General features: G+C 45.2%; 1 protein-coding gene across 2 annotated transcripts in view; it reads left to right on the top strand.

Annotated features, from left to right (window-relative positions):
• Positions 1–8,787: 8,787 nt before the first annotated feature.
• The window catches only part of ADRA1A (adrenoceptor alpha 1A), a 116,541-nt gene continuing 106,212 nt past the window's right edge, over positions 8,788–19,116 (top strand). For both annotated transcript variants that reach the window (XM_060013596.1, XM_060013595.1), the window contains exon 1: positions 8,788–9,670. In XM_060013596.1, coding sequence (XP_059869579.1) covers positions 8,788–9,670 — 883 coding nt within the window. The remainder of the gene's footprint in view (positions 9,671–19,116) is intronic.

The following is a 19,116-nucleotide window of genomic DNA, read 5'->3' as shown; positions in this document are numbered from 1 at the left end:
GTGGAGTATTTTTGTCATAGTTATCCCACACATAACAATTACAAATCCTGGATTATCTATATGTATGTGTGTGCATATGCACACTGTGTACAGTCTGTGTGTGTGATACAGACATACCCAGACAGACACACACAGTTTATTCACACTGGTGGTAGTTATATTCCATACAGTCACTGCAAACACTGAATTAGTGAATATGGAACCATTGCTCCTACGGGAAATACAAGGTTAGGTTCTTGCAAGCCTCTGGTCACATCTTCACCAGCTGATCAACGTGAATCAGCTAGAAAAAATTGTATGTTATCTACAGTGACAGAATGATATAAATTTGTCTGACTTCTCAGAAACAATGAAGGTTAGACAGTAGAACATACATACTCTGGAAAATAATTTTGGTGTGTTATACATTTTATAATACTTGCTCCCAATTAAAGTTATAATTTAGTCTTGCCCTTTTGTCCCTTTTATCATGCTGAAAAGTATTGAATATTGATGTAAATTTGTCAGTTTTTCTAAAAAATTCTATTCTTTATGCTTTATTTAAAAATTCATGAGATGTTTTCCTTTAAATATCTGTGAATGGAAGAAATGACAACATATATCACAAAGGGCTAACATCCTTAATGTATGTGTTAATTTTGTCCTCCAGTAAGCAGACACCAAGACATAATTCATCATACAAAATACATAAGGGGGAAATTCCTGTGAAGGCGAAAGGAAGAGCTGGAGAAGGAGAGCCTTCAGACCATGATCCAAGTCAGAATCCTATGAAGCAGAGAGGACGAAAGGAATACTGGGAAAGAAAAGTGTCAGACAGTTGTACAGTTGGAAGAAAGTTTTGGCCAGCTGATGGGGAGCACTTGAGACAAAATCCCCCGTTCAAGAAATTCCAGGTCTTGGGCTTCCCTCGTGGCGCAGTGGTTAAGAATCCACCTACCAATGCAGGGGACATGAGTTCAAGCCCTGGTCTGGGAAGATCCCACATGCCGCGGAGCAACAAGGCCCATGTGCCACAGCTACTGAGCCCGTGTGCCACAACTACTGAAGCCCACGTGCCTAGAGCCCATGCTCCACAACAAGAGAAGCCACCACAATGAGAAACCCGCCCACCGCAATGAAAGAGTAGCCCCTGCTTGCCACAACTAGAGAAAAGCCTGTGCCCAGCAACTAAGACCCAATGCAGCCAAAAAAGAGTAAGATAAATAAAATAAAATAAATTAATTAAAAAGAAATCCCAGGTCTTGTAGTACCAGGCCTGCTTTAGAACTTCTGCTATGCTTAGCCATCGTTAGGGAGCAGCCTAGAGGAAGTGTGAGATCTGATGGCACATTTGCATGGTTGCCATAATATATAAAGAGTACTTACAAAGCAACAAGACAAAAGGGGGAAACACCAATATAAAAATGGCCAGTGGACATTATACCAAATTACCCATCAGCCACTTAGAACTATTTTCCCCCTTCTATGCTCCTCTCTGCATTGCAACGGCTGGAAGGATCTCTGTCAACCAGATTTGGGGTTACAATGTACTAATAAGAGGAATTCCTGTAAAAGAGAAGCAGAAGCCATTGTGCACCATGTAACACTGTCGTGTAGGAATGAAGGCTTCAGCCCACAGCACATGTGAGGATTTGCCAGAAGATTCTTTCTGGGTGTCCTGCACGTTATTGATGCTTCAGGCACCTGAACTCACCATTATGATTTCCTGATATTCCTGTGCTTACAGATTTCCTGAAAGAAAATAGCAGCTCTCCCTGATCTGTTTTCCAGTCTTTCTTAACTGTCTTATGAGCCTCTAATTCCTTGTATTAAATCACTCCCTGTTTGAAACACCTACAGCAGTTTCTGACTAAATCCTGACTGATAGAAACATGGACAAGCAAATCAGAAAAGTATAAATGAAAATGTCAAATCAGTGCATAAAAATACACTTATAACTACAGAATAAAAATTTTAATGAGATTTTTTTACTTGTTAAATTGGCTAAGGTTTATTTCATTTATATTTATTTATGTACTTATCGATTTTATTATAAATACTCAAGGTTAACAAGAGGAAAAAAAAGGAGGTCCTGCCATACACTACTCTTAGGAGTTTACACTTTCCATTGTTGCATTTGTAAAACCTTCTTAGAAGGCAATATGTATTATAACCTTTTAAGTGTTCATAATTTTCGATTCTTTAATTTCACTTATAGAAGTTATCCTTAAGAAAAATTTAGAGTACAATGTTATATATGGGTATTTATCACAGTACAAGTTATAAATCAGACATCTGTTAAAAACATAAATATCCAAGTATTAATTATCCAAATATTTAAATTTATCATGACATATACACACAATGAAATTGCTAGGCAGCCATTATCAGTCATGTTTGGGCAGAAATTTAATAATATAGGGTTAATAATATTAAATGAAAAAACAAGATATATAACTGTAGATACAGTATGATCGTAGTATTGTATCTAATGTATATATACACACATAATATTGTAAATACATGTATGTAATATATTTCATATATATATCTATGTATGTCATTTATACACGTGGGTTTAGAAAAAGGGAAAATATTGCAAATATTTAAGTGTCTATTTCTCCAATGACAGAATTACAGATTAGTTTTATTTTTATATATTTCTAACTTTTTAAAATGTGCTAGTCTGAGCATATATTTTATAATGAAATTCAGGTCAATAAGAATTTCAATGTACCTGTAAGAGCAGGTCAGCAGACGGAGAAATGAGATAAAGAATTTCTAAATTTGTTACAGATATTGATTTAGGTGTTTCAATTTCCTTTCTGTTGTTATTGGAGAAAGGTATTGAAAGAATTTGATTGATATGCCTCAACTAATATTTGCTATGCAAAGAGCAGAGTTTTATTCTTTTAAAAGTATAATTGGCTTCAGGCTGGCTTGACTCCACATTCCCACCATAACATACACTGTAGGGATGGAACGCTGTGACTCCCATAACTTGAAGCAAGTAATTTTCTCAGGGCGACGAGAACAATCGGGATGAATGATGCCAGAGACAGGATCATTATCTCATCCTCGGCTTCCTTCAGCAGTGTCTGTGCACTGTGAGTCTTCTTGGTTCATTAAAGGATTAGAACACAATGTTTGTTTGGAGAATCATGACTTGGATACTGCATCAGTATCATTCTGAGCAAAGTTTTTCATTTCCCTCACACTTTTTTTTCAGCCTTAGGAGAATTCCTTGAAAAGCCAGGTCTTCTTGGTGGATACTAACATTAAACCCTCTACCCTGTCAGTGGAATTATAAATTCCAGAAAGCAGTTCCTAATTTCATTGTGTATTGTCTTGTAAGATAATGATTGACAGATTCTTTTTTTTCTTCAAAGCTTCCCACACTAGCTGACTTTCTCACTAGTCACTAACAGAGTCCTGCCAGTCTAAGGCATCAGTGTATGTCGATTGCAAGCCCTTCTTCTCCAGTTAGGTTGGTTCCCCCAGTGTCTGTGAACACACACACACACACACGCACACACACACACACACACACCACTCTACTGTACAGCTGTTGTTCATCTGCTTACCTTACCTTTTTCTACCAATCCTGCTTATCCGAGCAAGCACTAAATCAAGCAACATCATCTCGTGAGGCTTCCCAGAACCTCCCCTGCAGGAGATTTCTCAAGTTCCAGCACATTTGAAGTCTACAGAGTCGCACCCTTAGGTCCAGGTAATAGGACCCGTACCTTGGGTTTCGTGCTTTAGAAAGCCCAGCTCGGACTCCCTCTGGCTGTGGCCCTTCCCATGGAGCAAAAAGTCCACAGGAGTAAGGTAATATCCCAGCCTGGAGCCTGTGCCCTCTCTTCTAGATCATGCTCTGGGATCTAGCATCTCCTGCCCCAAATGGCCACACAACCACTTTCAAGGACTTTAGGCCTGTTTTCTGGGTCTACCCTCTCAAGGGAAGACCATATCACAGGTGTGTGCACCCTGAGGCCCAAGGCCAAGAGGCAGCAGTTTGGGTGTACAGACGTTCACACGTATCTGCATGGCCCTTCAAGATGTGGGACAAGAAGGGATGGGAGGGGTGGGATAGGGAGGGTGGGAGGCAGGGAGATGCAAGAGGGAAGAGATATGGGAACATATGTATATGTATAACTGATTCACTTTGTTATAAAGCAGAAACTAACACACCATTGTAAAGCAATTATACCCCAATAAAGATGTTAAAAAAAAAAAAAAGAAGGGATGGGAAGAAAAGGAGGAGTAGACAGGAGTCATAGCCATCTCTCCCACTCTGCCGTGTAGGGTCACTCTGGTTACATCAGTGGACCGGGGCATAGTTCGCAGGGCATTTCAAACACCTCTCCAGCTGAATACTTTGTGCTCTCGTTAAATGTGGAATTTGGACCACTCTGGGTTAGAAGTATGTTTCACTTTAAAGTAGCACACAAAACAAGCAGAAAGGAAAAGGGTTAATAAGATTAATAGCAGGAGAGTTGATAAGCTTCATGAGATATAATCTCACTCAGTCCAAATAACCCTGGGGTTGGGGGTTATTGTCTCCCTTTAAAAATTAGGAAACCAAGGCTCAGAAAAGCTGAGTTTCACCCTGGTTTCATAGGAGGGCAGGAGCGGATCTTTACCACCCCACAGCCTCCTCTTTCTTCACTCCACCTTCCCATGGGTCTATGTCAACATCTTCTGGGACACCGGCATCAACCATTCTTTATGAAGATGAATAGTGTCCTGTTCGCAGGTCTGTGATCAGCCATGGAAAAATTGGTTCTGAGAGCTAGTTTAGCCAAGATTGATGTTAACCAGCTTGGAAGTGGATTTGAAAACCTACCTGGTAGCATACAGAGGCCAAGGTGGAAATAAAGACCTGCTTTTCTCCATCTGGGCACTAGCTAATTGGTTGAGGGGGTGGGATTGTGAGTCTGCTTGTTTGTTGGAGGTGGGGTCCTGGTGGGTCCAAAAGCATTTGTACATTTTGACCCTGCAGAGTTGAGCAATTTTCAGTCGCTCTTCTTGACAACACTACTTCCCTTATTTGCCACGGAACAGGTCTTACTAGAAAGCTTGCATTCACGGTGTAAGGTTAATGAATATGAAACTAAGCAATAATATCATCCTCTGGCGGATGGGATTTCTGAAGAACAGACTTTGTATACATATTTGATGATAAGATGTAGGAGTCTCAGGGAGCTGTAGTAAAGCCTCTTCCACGGAGGGGATGGCATCTCAGAGAGCAAGTGACTTAGTAAATAGAGGGAACCCAGCTCTCCTGTCTCCTCACCCCATATGCTTTTCCTACAGCATAAAATTCACCCCCCTACAGATGTGGCGGGTGGGATGGCATTGTTTACAGGAAAGAGGTCATCTAAATATTAGGTCTTTGATGAAGCAGGGCTCCCTGATCCTTCTGAGGGCATTCCTCTGAGGCATTTGGAGGTATACTGCTATAAAAAAGTCTCCCAAACATCTCCCTTGGAAAAGGTAACAATGTTAATAAACTTTTGTTCAGGTGAGGGAATTCAAGTACGTATTTACCTGTACTGAAAGTTATCTCTTTATTACTAGGTTTAAGAGAACCTACTAACTACTTTATGAACAGTGTGTTTTGTCTGAATCAATAAAGATGAAAGGAGGGGACTTTGAGGTAGGAATCAGAGTGGAGAAAATTCTGGTATTTTCCCAATATTCTAAAACACAGGTGGTTTTCTTCAATTTTAAGCTAGACAGAACATGGAATTTACCAGAAAAAAGAAAAGTAAATAAGACTGGTGATGTCACCTTTTCATACTCCAACTATTCATGCATTAAAGAGAAGTAACACTCTTTTAAAGCGTACATTTTCTTACGTAAACTGGAAAATAATTAATAGCACTTTAATAACACAGCCACGTAAGAAATTGCAGTGCGACCATCTTACTTTCTAAGTCCATTTGTCTGAAGAAATGAGAGATGGATCGTATTTCAGAAGGTTTAGATATGCTTACTTTATTTTCCTAGAACAATAATTTTATTATAATCAGATTTATTGAATTTTATCTGATTTTACATTCATCTTAAAACATCTGCAAATAATATAATTTACCTGCATATTTGGCATAACAATATGCTTCCTTTTGATTTTAACAGAACCTAAGTGTTCGTTGAATCAAGGTGTTCAAAAGTAACTTTACTGGGCATTTCTTTGAACACATCATACACACAGTAATATGTGTCTGGCAAGTGTCTATTTTTCTTTACTTTTAAAATCAGATCATTTAAAAGAGTTATTTGCTACAAATAAAAAATCCCTTGTCCCCGCTCCCCCCACCCCCACGCCACACACACACACACACACACACACACACACACACACACACACACACACACTTTCTTAAAGTGAAGCGAGAACCCAATTCACCCAAGGCAAGAGAAAAAAAATACTGCTGTGCGCACTGTTCCTGTTACCTCAGAGTAATACGGTAACAGCAGGAGATTACGGTACTAGCTGGGGCTACTGACTGTGTTACGTCAGCGAGAGCTGCAAAGTTCCCTGCCATTCTTTGCTGATGTCGGGGAGCTGAATATTAAAAGGGTGAAGGTGGAGTTATTGCCTGGCTGTATTTGGTTTTTTCTCTTTCTATTTTCTCTCTTTATTTTTAAAATCTCCAGGTAAAGCGTCTGTGAGACAGGCGCTTAAAGACGTCTGTGGTAGAGAAAGGGGTGAGTCAGCGGGTGCAAAAGGACTAGAAATTGGTTCGTCGGAAACGGTTCCCTCTCCCCCGAGGGAGGAGGCGGCAGGGCTGCTCCTGGGACCGAAAGCCCGTCCAGTCCCCGCCACGCGCGCGCGAGTGGCTCTGCATCCTTGCTCCAGGTGAGTGCGCTGCAGCGCCGGGCGCCGGCGTCCAGCAGGGCCGGGTGGATTAGGGAAAACCTCCCTGGGCCTCAGGGTGAGACCCAACTCCCACTTTTTCCCCCAAGCTCCTCCCGCTTCTTTCACCCGCACCCTTACCCCACCTCGTTTCCCTTATATATTCTGGGAAGTTATCTCCTCGTTAACAAGTGTGATTTTTAACCCCGTATTTACCGCTCCGAGGTAGGGGGAAACGGGTTTCTGCAGTTGCTTGCTTTTTGTACTGCCTGTGAGCTCTAGAACTTGTGATGTTCACAGCAGCCTTTGCCCGGGAATCCCGCCTCAAGGCCCAACCACAGAGTCCTTACAAGGCAAGGTGTGTCCCCACTCCCTGCATTCCTGCCTGAGTCCCTGCGGTCGGCCCGCAGCTGTGGAAACCTAGCTTTCGTACGCAGACCGTGGTCCCCAGCTCGGAAAATACGAGGCGTCCCCTGTCCGCCGGCGCGCGGACTTGATTTTTACACCTACTGTACAAAATCCGCAGTGACTACCGCCTGCACAGCCCCTTAGACAGAATGACGCTCCCCGCTCCCACTCTTCTTGGACCCCCCGGAGCCCGCCTGGGTGTGGCTTGAGGCTCGAGTCCTCTGGGACCGCTGATCCTCTGGCTAGGAAAAGAATCCTGGACCGATCTAGGTCGCATTCAGCCCTCGTTGGGTCGCGAGGGCTTTGCTCTGGACGCGGCTCTCAGGCCGGCTTGGCTGGTCGACAGACCGACGCTCTCCGCACACTCAAGTGTGAATTCCTCGAGCGTGAGCGTGCGCGTGGCACTGGCCCTGCGGTCTCCGGGTCGCAGCGGCTCCCTCTCCCAGGCCGCCTCCTCCAGGTGACTGCGAAGCAACCTGTTCAAGTGGCAACCGGGTAGATCCTCCGGGTTTCCACCGGCTTGGCTCGGCGCTGCATGCCCGTCAGCCGCAATCGCGTTTCTCGGGCTCTGGGATTTTAATTTCACTGCACGGCTGCTAGCAGTCCGACCGCCGGGCCCTGCAGCTTGGGGGTGTGTGTGTTTCGGATCTCGAACCCCGCGAGAGGCTGCGCGGCGGAGCGCGCCAGGGCAGATTCCCAGCGGCGGGGCACGGCTCGCGGTCCCCTCCCGCGCGCTCGCCTGCTGCTGGGCGAACCGCTTCGGGATCGCAGAGTCGGCGGGACTCCCCGCCAGGTCCGACCGCCAGTCGAGGCAGGGCACAGCCTCGCTCCCCAGGGCGCCTGGCTTACACTCCGCATTTCTTTTTGCGCTCTTTCAGGAGGACGCTGGCAAACGACGCTCCGCAGCCGCCTCGGTCTCGGCAAACATTTCACATCCACGTCCCCCGGCCTGCGCGGCTAGAAGCTGGATCTACCATGAGTCCAGCCACACTGACGGTAACTGCGGGTGGAGAGAAGTGCCCAGATGCCAACGGTCCCCGCCTTTGAGAGTCGACGGCAGACCCGTACGTGCTTGTGGTTTGTGGGAGAGACAGGCGCTGGATTTTTGAGTTCTAAATTATGTGCAGAATGCTCAGTCTTCACACCCGGACGGATCCGACAGTACAGGAAAGGGGACTCGCGTAATTCTGGACTGCATTTTGCATCGCGTCTCCTCGAGCTCCGTGCTGAGTCTCGCGTAGGGAGGGAGTTGGGGCCCGGGCCAGCGTTGCTGGTGCAGAGGGTCGGCGGGCAGCCCCGCGCGCCCATGGCCATGTTGCCTTTAATGCCCTGCCCCTTTGCGTGGCCTTCTGAGGGTTTCCAGGGCTGGCCCGGATTGCTTCCCACCCGTACGCTCTCTCTTACCCCCAGACAACCCCAGCAGGCAAGGCTCCCCGGAGCGGAGACCTTTTGACTTCCTGCTCCCTCGCTCCCACCTCCGCCCAGGCCCGGAGTGGCCCTCAAGAGCCGGACCTCGCCCGGCCCCGGCTGGGACCATGGTGTTTCTCTCTGGAAATGCCTCGGACAGCTCCAACTGCACCCACCCGCCGCCACCGGTGAACATTTCCAAGGCCATTCTGCTCGGGGTGATCTTGGGGGGCCTCATCCTTTTCGGGGTACTGGGGAACATCCTTGTGATCCTTTCCGTGGCCTGCCACCGGCATCTGCACTCGGTCACTCACTACTACATCGTCAACCTGGCGGTGGCCGACCTTCTACTCACTTCCACGGTGCTGCCCTTCTCCGCAATCTTCGAGATCTTGGGCTACTGGGCCTTTGGCAGGGTCTTCTGCAATATCTGGGCGGCGGTGGACGTCCTGTGCTGCACTGCGTCCATCATGGGACTCTGCATCATCTCCATCGACCGCTACATCGGCGTGAGCTACCCGCTGCGCTACCCCACCATCGTCACGCAGAAGAGGGGTCTCATGGCTCTGCTCTGCGTCTGGGCGCTCTCCCTGGTCATCTCCATCGGGCCTCTGTTCGGCTGGAGGCAGCCGGCCCCGGAGGACGAGACCATCTGCCAGATCAATGAGGAGCCGGGCTACGTGCTGTTCTCCGCGCTCGGCTCCTTCTACGTGCCGCTGACAATCATCCTGGTCATGTACTGCCGGGTCTACGTGGTGGCCAAGAGGGAGAGCCGGGGCCTCAAGTCCGGCCTCAAGACCGACAAGTCGGACTCGGAGCGGGTGACGCTCCGCATCCATCGCAAAAATGTCCCGGTAGGAGGCAGCGGGGTGTCCAGCGCCAAGAACAAGACACACTTCTCCGTGAGACTCCTCAAGTTTTCCCGGGAGAAGAAAGCGGCCAAAACACTGGGTATCGTGGTCGGCTGCTTCGTCCTCTGCTGGCTGCCTTTTTTCTTAGTGATGCCCATTGGTAAGTCTTTACAGCACCTCATTTTAGCATTTAGGAGTCTTCACCCTCTTCCCATTATGCTACCCCAGACTCACAGTCAGGGGTGGAAGAAAAAGGATCTGCATTTCAAACAGCAAAGCTAGGGAGGGCAGTTAAGGAAAGGCTCCTATGTAGAAAAGTACATTTTCATTCCCTTTCTGCTCTGGTTTCATTTATATAACGTCCTAGGGCACTTTTTCAACTACTGCAAAGTGGCATCCTACTGAAGCAGATTAATTGGTCTCCTTAATAAGAACGTCAAGTTTTCTTAATGCCTTAAAGCATGTGTTTAATTTAAATACATCCGTCCTCGGATTTCAAGTCTCAGTCTCCACCAGGCACTTAGGCAGGGACCATGGAATGCCACTATCACCTCTGCTGCTGTGGACTGCAGATTCTTGTGTCCTAAAAGTAAGCACCATGCTTATTCTGAACAAACGTGTAATTTTATTAGTAGATTAGATTATTAAGGGTTAGTTATAACGGTCTGCTTATGTTCTGTATCTGTGTTCATTTTGTTTTCTGGATTCAGTGTGGAAGAAAGCACGGTGAGTCACTGACAAGAAAAAAATAATAATAATGTGTCCAAACCAATTTAACCTTTAAAGAATTCAACATAATGTTTCCGATAAGTAAATACATTCCACTTTATTTTAATACCAAGTATTAAAGCAAACACTACTCTTATCCAAATTCATTCAGGAAGCTTCAGATGACACTGTTTGAAAGTAATACAGTAATGTTACAAATCCAATTTTCGCAAATGCTAAATTAGCTGTTGTCCAACTAATTAGTTCAGTATAAACTAAGCTAATCCACTTGGAATCGTCATCTATCTCTGGAAGGCCTTCCTGAGATCCCAAAATGGTTGTTTGCTATTTTTAGTTTGTGAGCTCAAATATAGACCCACACATTGGTTATCCACTAACTCTGGCAAACAAAAAATTACAATAAAAAATGAAGAGAAGTCTGTTTCTGGACTTTAGAGCCAATTTACATGGCACGTACTGAAAGTAATTTGCAACGCTGTGTAGTAATAGCAGCTATTATTTTTTGAGGGCTAACTATGTTTCGGATATTGACAATTTTACATCATTAGTCCTGTCAATAACTCAGTGAGGGGGGAAGGGATTCTTCGGGTTCTAGAGCTTTGCTGTCTAACGCCATAGCCACCAGCCCCACGTGGCTATTTAACGTAAGTTAAAATTAAAGAAAATTAATATTCAGTCCCACCAGCCACACTTCAAGTGTTCAATAGCCACATGTGGCCAGTGGCTGCTGTTTTGAACAGCAGAGATACAGAACATTTCCATCACTGCAGAAATTTCTACCCAACATGGCTGCTGGAGAGGCCTTTCCAAGCTCACTCCCTGGCCTTTCATCATTACTGCTTTCTCTGCTCCTAGAATTATATCAGAGTTTTGAATTTATTTAAATAACACTCTTTACTTGAGCCACTGGCTGCTTACCTGCCTGTCTGCATACCATCCCTTCCTCCTGAAGTTTGCACGTTTATTCATGCATCTATCTGTTCACTTGTCGAGTATTTATTAAGCACTTGCTCTAGACACTTAGGATGAACAAGGCAGAAGAATCCTTGCAGTAAGATGTTTGCAATCTTTGGGGGGAAATAGACAAAAACAAATAAATATATCTTAAGAAGTCAATGACTAATAAGCAGTATTTTAAAAATGAACAGAATAAGAGGATAGAGTGGTGCTCTATCTATCGATGTGGCGAGTGGTCAGAAAAGTCCTGTCTGAAGAGGTGATATTTGAGCAGAGACCTGACTGAATTGAGGAGCAAGCCTTGCAAAGTCTGGAAGGAAGAGCTTTCCGGGCAGAGGGAACGGCAAGTGCAGAGGTGGGAAGGAACCTGACCTATCTTTTAAGCCAAAGTAGAATTTGCATATTCTTCTAATTGTGATGGGAAGCCATCCAATCAAAGGGGCTTTAGCAGGTGAGTGGCTGGTCTTATATTTTTAAAGGATCATTCTGGCTTCTGGGAGGAGTGAGGGCTATTTTGGGGTGAGAGTGGAAACAGGGAGACCAGTTAGGAGGCTGTTGGAGACGTCAAGGAGAGAAAGGTGAGGATGCCCTGCACTCAGGTGAGACAGGTGGGGGTGATGTGAAGTGATCACATTCGGCACTTATTTCAAAGGTAGAGCTGACAAGTTTGGACATGGGATATGAGAAAAGGAGAGGACTAGAGATAAGTCCCAGGTTTGGGGACCTAACAACCGGGTAAATAGTAGTGCGTTTTACTGAGATTGGGAAAACTAAAGGTCGTAAGGGGCTGGTGGGAGTGTGAAGTACAAGTTCCTATTTTGTACAGACATGTTGAGAAGTGTCTACTAGATGTCTAAGTAGAGATGTCAAGTAGGCAGTTAGATACATGAATTTGGTGCTAAGCTGGGCTTATGATATAAACTTGGGACACATCACCATACTTAAAGCCACAGAAATGGAAGGATCTGCAAGAGAGAAAGTCTGGAGAGAAAAGAGAGATAAGGACTGAGACTTGGGGTGTCCTGATATTTGAAGGTCGAGAAAAGGAGAACCGACCAGCAAAAGAAATTGGGAAGGAGTGGCCAGGGAGGTAGGAGAGCCTGATGTCCCCGAAGCTGAATGGAAATGTTTCACCGAGGCAAGAGTCATCAGCTGTGTCACATGCGGCTGCTAGGCCAAGTCAGAGGAGGACGGGGAATCAACATTGGACTTGGCCATGTGGAGGTCCTTGGTGATATGAGGAGGTGCTTTGAGGATAGTAGTTTCCGTGGAGTGATGGAGACAAAAGCCTGACGGTGTGCTTTCTTGAGAGAATGAAAGATGAAGTGGGGACAGTGAAAACAGGCAACTCTTTGGAAGGGTTTTGCTAGACAGTGGAGCAGGGAAATGCAGTGTAGCTAGAAGGATCTAGAGAGAATTTTCAAAGGTGGGAGACAGGATATCATATTTATGTTCTGTTGGAAATGATGGAATAGAGAGATCCTGATGGTGTAGGCAAGGAAGGAGACCAGAGGGTTTAGAAGTGACAGGGAAACCATGGTGTATGAGCACAGAGGCAGTAGGTATGGAGGGAGAAAGGTAAAGCTCTCTTCCAAATATATGTATATCCTCAATGAGATAAGAATCAAGATCATGTCAAAATTTGATGAATTTTATGTATTTTTAAAACTAAGTTATTTTTAAATTTCATAATGACCAAGAGAATAGAAAACATGCGAGTTTTTAAAAAGCAGGTGTTCCTCACTACCAAGCCAAAAACATTGTTGTGAGAGTTAAATTTTAGATGTGGGTAATGGCAATTGCTTGTGCTTTGCTTTGTACCTCAGGAGCAAATTGGAGTCAGACAGATAAAACTAGACATCAGCTTAATTCCTCTTTCTTCAGGTTCCCTTCTGTATCGTTCTGCTCATTCTTAAAAAGAAATGAACCAAGTATCTAAATGTCTATGAAACTATCCTGTGATATCTATATTCCCTATCTTCAGTAAATCGAGCTGAGTTGAAAAGAAAAAAGCAAGAATGAAGATCATCACCTAAGAGTGGGGAAGGAATAGGAAACGAGGGAGGTTTGAGGAGCAAAAGAAGATGTGAAAGATTAATCTTTGAGATGACGGAGTACATAGATCATGGACATTTAGGAGGTCCTGAGCATGTGTTTGAGACTTAGGGTCATAAATTTAAAGGAGGGCCATCAGGAAGGCTGGATACTGCTTTCTCACAGCTAAGAGGCTGAGGGTGATAGGGAATGTTGCTGATGGCTGACTGTATCTAGGGACCCTGGTAAAGAAGGGGAGTGTGCTATAGCGGATTCACTTTGTTATACAGCAGAAACTAACACAACATTGTAAAGAAATTATCCTCCAATAAAGATGTTAGAAAAAAAAAAAGAGGAGTGTGTGAAGGGACGTAGGCTAGATCAGATTAGGGGTCATACAGAGTTAGATGGTGGAAAAAGTTTAGGTGATTGGGAAAAGATAGGTGATTGGGAGTTTGGGACTGCTGATGGTGGCTTAGCTATCCAAGGAGATGAGCATGATAGAATGGGTCTCGAGGTCCTCCAGGGGAAGGGAGACTCTGGTCTAATCATAGCCTCCCTCTCGGATCTGCTGTCTTGGAGACCTGGTAATGTTGAAGTGAAGATGGGCACAAGATCACCGAACCTACCACATCTATGGTCCACGTTTTCTTCCTGACACTAAACTAGTAAGACACTATTTCTTCCAGGAGTTATGTCTGTATAATAAATTCCAGGCACTGCGTTAGACAGAACAAAAAAATGACTAAAGCACATTCCCTGCCCTCAAGGGCCTCATAATCTAGTTAAGGAGACAAATTGAAAAAGATTATCACAAATCGGTGAGATTGGTCCCCAAAGTGGTATTACAAGTGCTGAGGAATATAACAATGAGCTGTGTCTGGAGATCACTACAGAAGCTTCTAGAAGTATTGCAGTTGACTAAGCAGGGACTTGAAGACAGCACGACGTCTGCTGGGCCATCAGTGAGATGTTATTTGTTTTTAGTAACTATCTGAAGTACATAGTTCATGCAAAATGTGAATAGAAGGATAAACATGCCGTTATTATACACAAGGGACACGAGCTCTTAAGTATAACAAGTAGTCTCTTGGGAAGAATAGCTTATCAGTTTGTGCTAGGCTGCCAGAGAACAGCGGGATTGGAAACTAAAACCAGAGCAGGGATGAGTGACTGCAGTGTCCAAAGCTGAGAGGTGAAGCACCCACCTGTGTAAGAACCAGACCAGGATAATCAGGTGAGTGAGGACTTTCCATTTCGTTGCTGAAGGTCCCTCTGGATTTATGAGAAGGTTCTGTCTCCTCCTGGACTCTACACTTCACTCTCTCCCCAGCTCCTCCCAACCAGGGCTGGGTTGGTTGCTGGATTTAATAGTGTGATTTCAGGTAGGAATCTAACTTGTCTGCTCTCAAGTCTAAGTCTTGCTAGTCGTGTTTTCTTTCTGCATCCTAAATGTTTGTTTGAAATTGAGAACCCCTTCGGCGGAGGGGGCGGGAATCATGCTTCACGTCGTTATCAGTCATTTATACCTTAGAGTGAATGTTTTTAAAAAACAAGTTTTGATCATGAAGCTAAATAAAGAGAATTTGAAGGTGTTAGGCTTCAACAGATGAAAGAAGGAAGGGTATACCTGTGCCTCAAGGAAACTTGGGCACCTAAAGTGCGTGCATCATCTTTGCTTATTTCATCCTTTTGTCTAGAACCCAACAGTACCAAAGGCAGTGTGCTGGGTGGAAAAAGTATTGACCTGAGATTTCAACCCAGGCTTTCTTTTTCATAAAATATGCCTAGCATAGCACCTAACACAGAGCAAATGGCAATAAATGTTAATCTTATCTGAATTGATATGATTCACAGACCATCACTGACATATGTTTTTTTTTTTATAAATTTGTTTATTTATTTTTGGCTGTGTTGGGTCTTCGTTGCTGCGCACAGGCTTTCTCTAGTTGTGGCGAGCGGGGGCTACTCTTTGTTCCAGTGCACGGGCTTCTCATTGCGGTGGCTTCTCTTGTTGCGGAGCACGGGCTCTAGGCGCGGGCTCAGTAGTTGTGGCTCGCAGGCTTTAGAGCGCAGACTCAGTAGTTGTGGCGCACGGGCTTAGTTGCTCCGTGGCATGTGGGATGTTCCTGGACCAGGGCTCTAACCTGTGTTGCCTGCATTGGCAGGCGGATTCTTAACCACTGCGCCACCAGGGAAGTCCCCACTGACATATGTTGATGCAGGATGTTGCCATGAGGAGTGGATGCCCTTGGAGGTCTGAGAAAAAGAAAGCATCAGAAAGAAAAGGGATGAAGGGGGGCAACATCTACTGAACATATGGTTATGTGTCGGAACTCTGGGCACATTATGTGATTTAAATACAAAACAGGCATTATCGTCAGACTGAGCCATTGCTATTATCTCTGAATGAAAGGAGACAGCGTTGGGCTGAGCTGTGGTTCAGGTGGAAATCAACTATTTGAGAATTAGTTTAAAACAAAAAAGGCAGCAGACAGCACATGGTGAGGAAGGAGAATAAGTTTTAAGATGGAGTGTTCGGGGAAAGGCAATACTGGGAAGGAGATTATCAGGTGGAAGCAGTGAGGCAGAGAATGATTCCTTCACTGAATCTGCAAAATTTCATTGAGTGTGTAGTATGTGCCAGGCAGCTAGAGAATCCCTGGAGATAAAGACAAACAAATCCCTGCCGGGACTTCCCTGGAGGGACAGTGGTTAAGACGCTGCGCTCCCAACGCAGGGGACGCTGGCTCGATCCCTGGTCAGGGAACTAGGATCCTGCATGCCGCTCCTTGGCGTGACCAAATAAATAAATAAATAACTCATCTGCTTTATCCCACAGCATACATACAACACTCTCAGAATAAAAATAACGGCACAACCAGCAATATGATTACTGTAAACATTAAAAAAAAAATCCCTGCCCTAGTGGAGCTGAAAATCTGCACAGTTAAATACATAGCAAAGTCTCAGTTGCTGATGTGAAAAAAAGCTGGGAAGAGGGGCGAGTACATATAATGACATAATGACTCTGACTCTTGTGCACGCCCAAGACAACGCGAGACTATGTTGCTTCGCCGCAGGTACAAAAGATCAGGCCCCTGATATCTATGGAAAAGGTTGACTTCTGAGAGATAATGGGGTGGAGAGAATCTAAGAGCCACTGTGATTTTAACATGAGACCAGTTTTTCAATTACTCTTGCTGTACCACCAGTCATCTCAAAACATAGTAACTTGAAGCAGCAGTCACGTTATGGCTTGTGACTCTGCGGGGCAGGGATGAGTCCAGGTCCAGTTCACTGGGCTGTCTGGCTGGATGTCAGAATCGGTGGCTGCTCTTCCTCCAGGGGTTGAGACTCGCTCTCCTGCAGTGTGGCAGTTCTCTCTCCAAGAGGGCAGGAGCTGCCGGGCTACTGAAGAGAGCGGCCCAGACCGGGCCCAGTGTCACTGCTGCCTCATTCTGTGGGAAAAACAAGTCATGAAGTCAGTATACGTTCAAGGCGGGGGAGAGAAATAGACACACCTCCTGATGGGGGAGCAGATCCACAACGGGATGAGGGGATTTTTGTGGCCATCCTGCAGCACCTCTTCCTCACAAGCATATCAAATAGCATTTCTCTTTCATCCTCCAGTTATTTATGGAGAACTCCCCATACGCTGGGCTTTACACGATACACCGTGTAAACACCAGTCTGGGTGCTTGCCTTCCTGCAGGCTTCTAATCTCCACAGGGAAATAGACATTAATCAGATATCCACATAAAAAGTGCAATGAAGATGATGGGGTTGTACCTTGGAAACCTACGCTGTGGATAAGGGTGACCCTGGGCACGAGGGCAGAAGAGTCTTGCTAGGAAGGAGAGCTTGACCTTTGAGCTGAGATCTGTAGAATGAGGAACTCTTCATTGGCTAAAAGGAGGAGGGAAGGAATGGGATGGGTAAAAACTCTGATAGGACTGGCCTGATGCTTAATGAGGATTTTCCAGGAGGCCAGTGTGGCCAGAGATGAAAGGCTGATAGAAAACTAGTATCGAATGAAGCTGGACAGAAAGAGATCTGACCAAATAAGCCTTTAAAGTCATATTATGAGTTTGTGATTTTATCTGAAGAGAGCCAGGAGCAGAGATGATATGATCAAGTCTATATTTTAAACTATCAAAGGCTTAGTGAAAAAAGGACTGTGTATAGACCAGTTGGGAGACATTTACACAGGACAGTTGAGAGGTATCCTGCCAAGTAGGATTCTTCTCACTCGTGATTGAAAATATTTATTTCTGTGAGCTGCCACATAGCTCTTGAATGCCTCTTCTGCCGTTGCCTCCAGAGCAGATTTACGAGAAAAGCTTTCCCTGATCACAAATAGTCTGACCAGACTTGGCTTTAAGTTAATTGTGGCTCTTTTCCGCAAGACGCGTGTGTCAACAGAGATTTACCGTCATATTCAGAAGAATGTGCTGCAGGCTCAGAAAACGTCTCCTGTAAGTTCTAACAAAGCTTTGAGCCACAGCCACCTCTTTCAGACCAGCTGCACACTGGCAAGTCATGACTTTGAAGGAGACGATACTTCGTGACCTAAGCATTGCTGTGTTTTGTTACTTCATAGTTTCAGGTTCAGATGCTGGGATGTTTTCCTGAGGCATTTTCTTTGGTAGTTTCACTGTCTTTGAGCCCTTTTACTTGGTTTTCCAACTGGACACTTACATAGTGGCTTCTCATTTTGAAACTGCATGTTTCTGTTTGAAAATCCCCCGGCATGTTTATATTTCGATTTTGTGATGTGAAATTGCTCATCGGTGCTCTTGGGCCACATTTTATTAAGTCATTGATTTTCTTTTTGTAAGATTATTGAATACATTGAACATTTATCACTTCATATCCTGGGTTGCCAGCTTTCTCATGCTGTATTCAGACATGCTGAGAAAATGTACTTTCTTTATTTTTCTAAAACTGATATGATCTTTTTCATGAACTCCAGCGGAGACACACACACACACACACACACACACACACACACACACACACACACACACACACACACACACTTTTAGTTGAATCCAATAAGTTCAGTTAAATCCAGTCACTTAAACAGCGTCTCTATATACTCAGCCCCCCTTGGATAACTCAGCCTTTCAGGTTTGCCTGCTAAATTGTTAATTGGGGCACACAGAACCTCGTGGTTATTGGGGTCGGGGAGAGAGGAAATTGTCAGGCCCTCAGCTGACCTTTCATGGTGATTTTTAGTTTCCTGCACTGGGGATGTTGGCCTAGTCTAGTGACCGGTCCCCAGGCGCTAGTCCCCAGCCATCACGCAGCTGTCTCCCAATAAGTCTGAGGGTGCTCCCCCATGGACCATTGACCCACCTGATGACTCAGCCCCACTCAATCCTTACTGCGACTACAGACACTCAAGTTTATGTGTGTCTCCATTTGGTTCCTGGCTGGGGTGACAAGTGCTCTGTGGGCATTAGCCAAGGAGTCACTTTATCCATAACAGCCCCCGTGATCACCTTTCACAAGCTTCTGAGCTAAACCCTCAGCAATGTTTCATCCCTGTCTCAAGGTATGGAGAGCCCTGTGGGTTCCTTCCACACCCCTCCATGCCACACCATCTCATTCCACACCCAAGCACACCACACCAAACAGGTGTGCCAACCCAGACTTACTCTCTGCCCACCCACATTGGCTGTCACTTTAATGGGTGCTAGAGCCCTCCTGGGTCCTCTCCCAGATGCCCAGAATGGAGAGTGGGGAAAAGCACCTTCACTACCACCTTTATCTTCTTAAATGCCTCTGTGGTCCTTGTTGAGAGGGGAGCTCAGAACAAACACCAGGCTGCCTCTTCTCACTACCTCCTTCCCCACTTTTCCCCACAGTCCACCTGTGGAG

This window comes from Delphinus delphis, chromosome 6 (assembly GCF_949987515.2).
Source record: "Delphinus delphis chromosome 6, mDelDel1.2, whole genome shotgun sequence".
Classification (NCBI taxonomy): Eukaryota; Metazoa; Chordata; class Mammalia; order Artiodactyla; family Delphinidae; genus Delphinus; species Delphinus delphis.
This window is presented reverse-complemented; position numbering and strand designations above follow the sequence as displayed.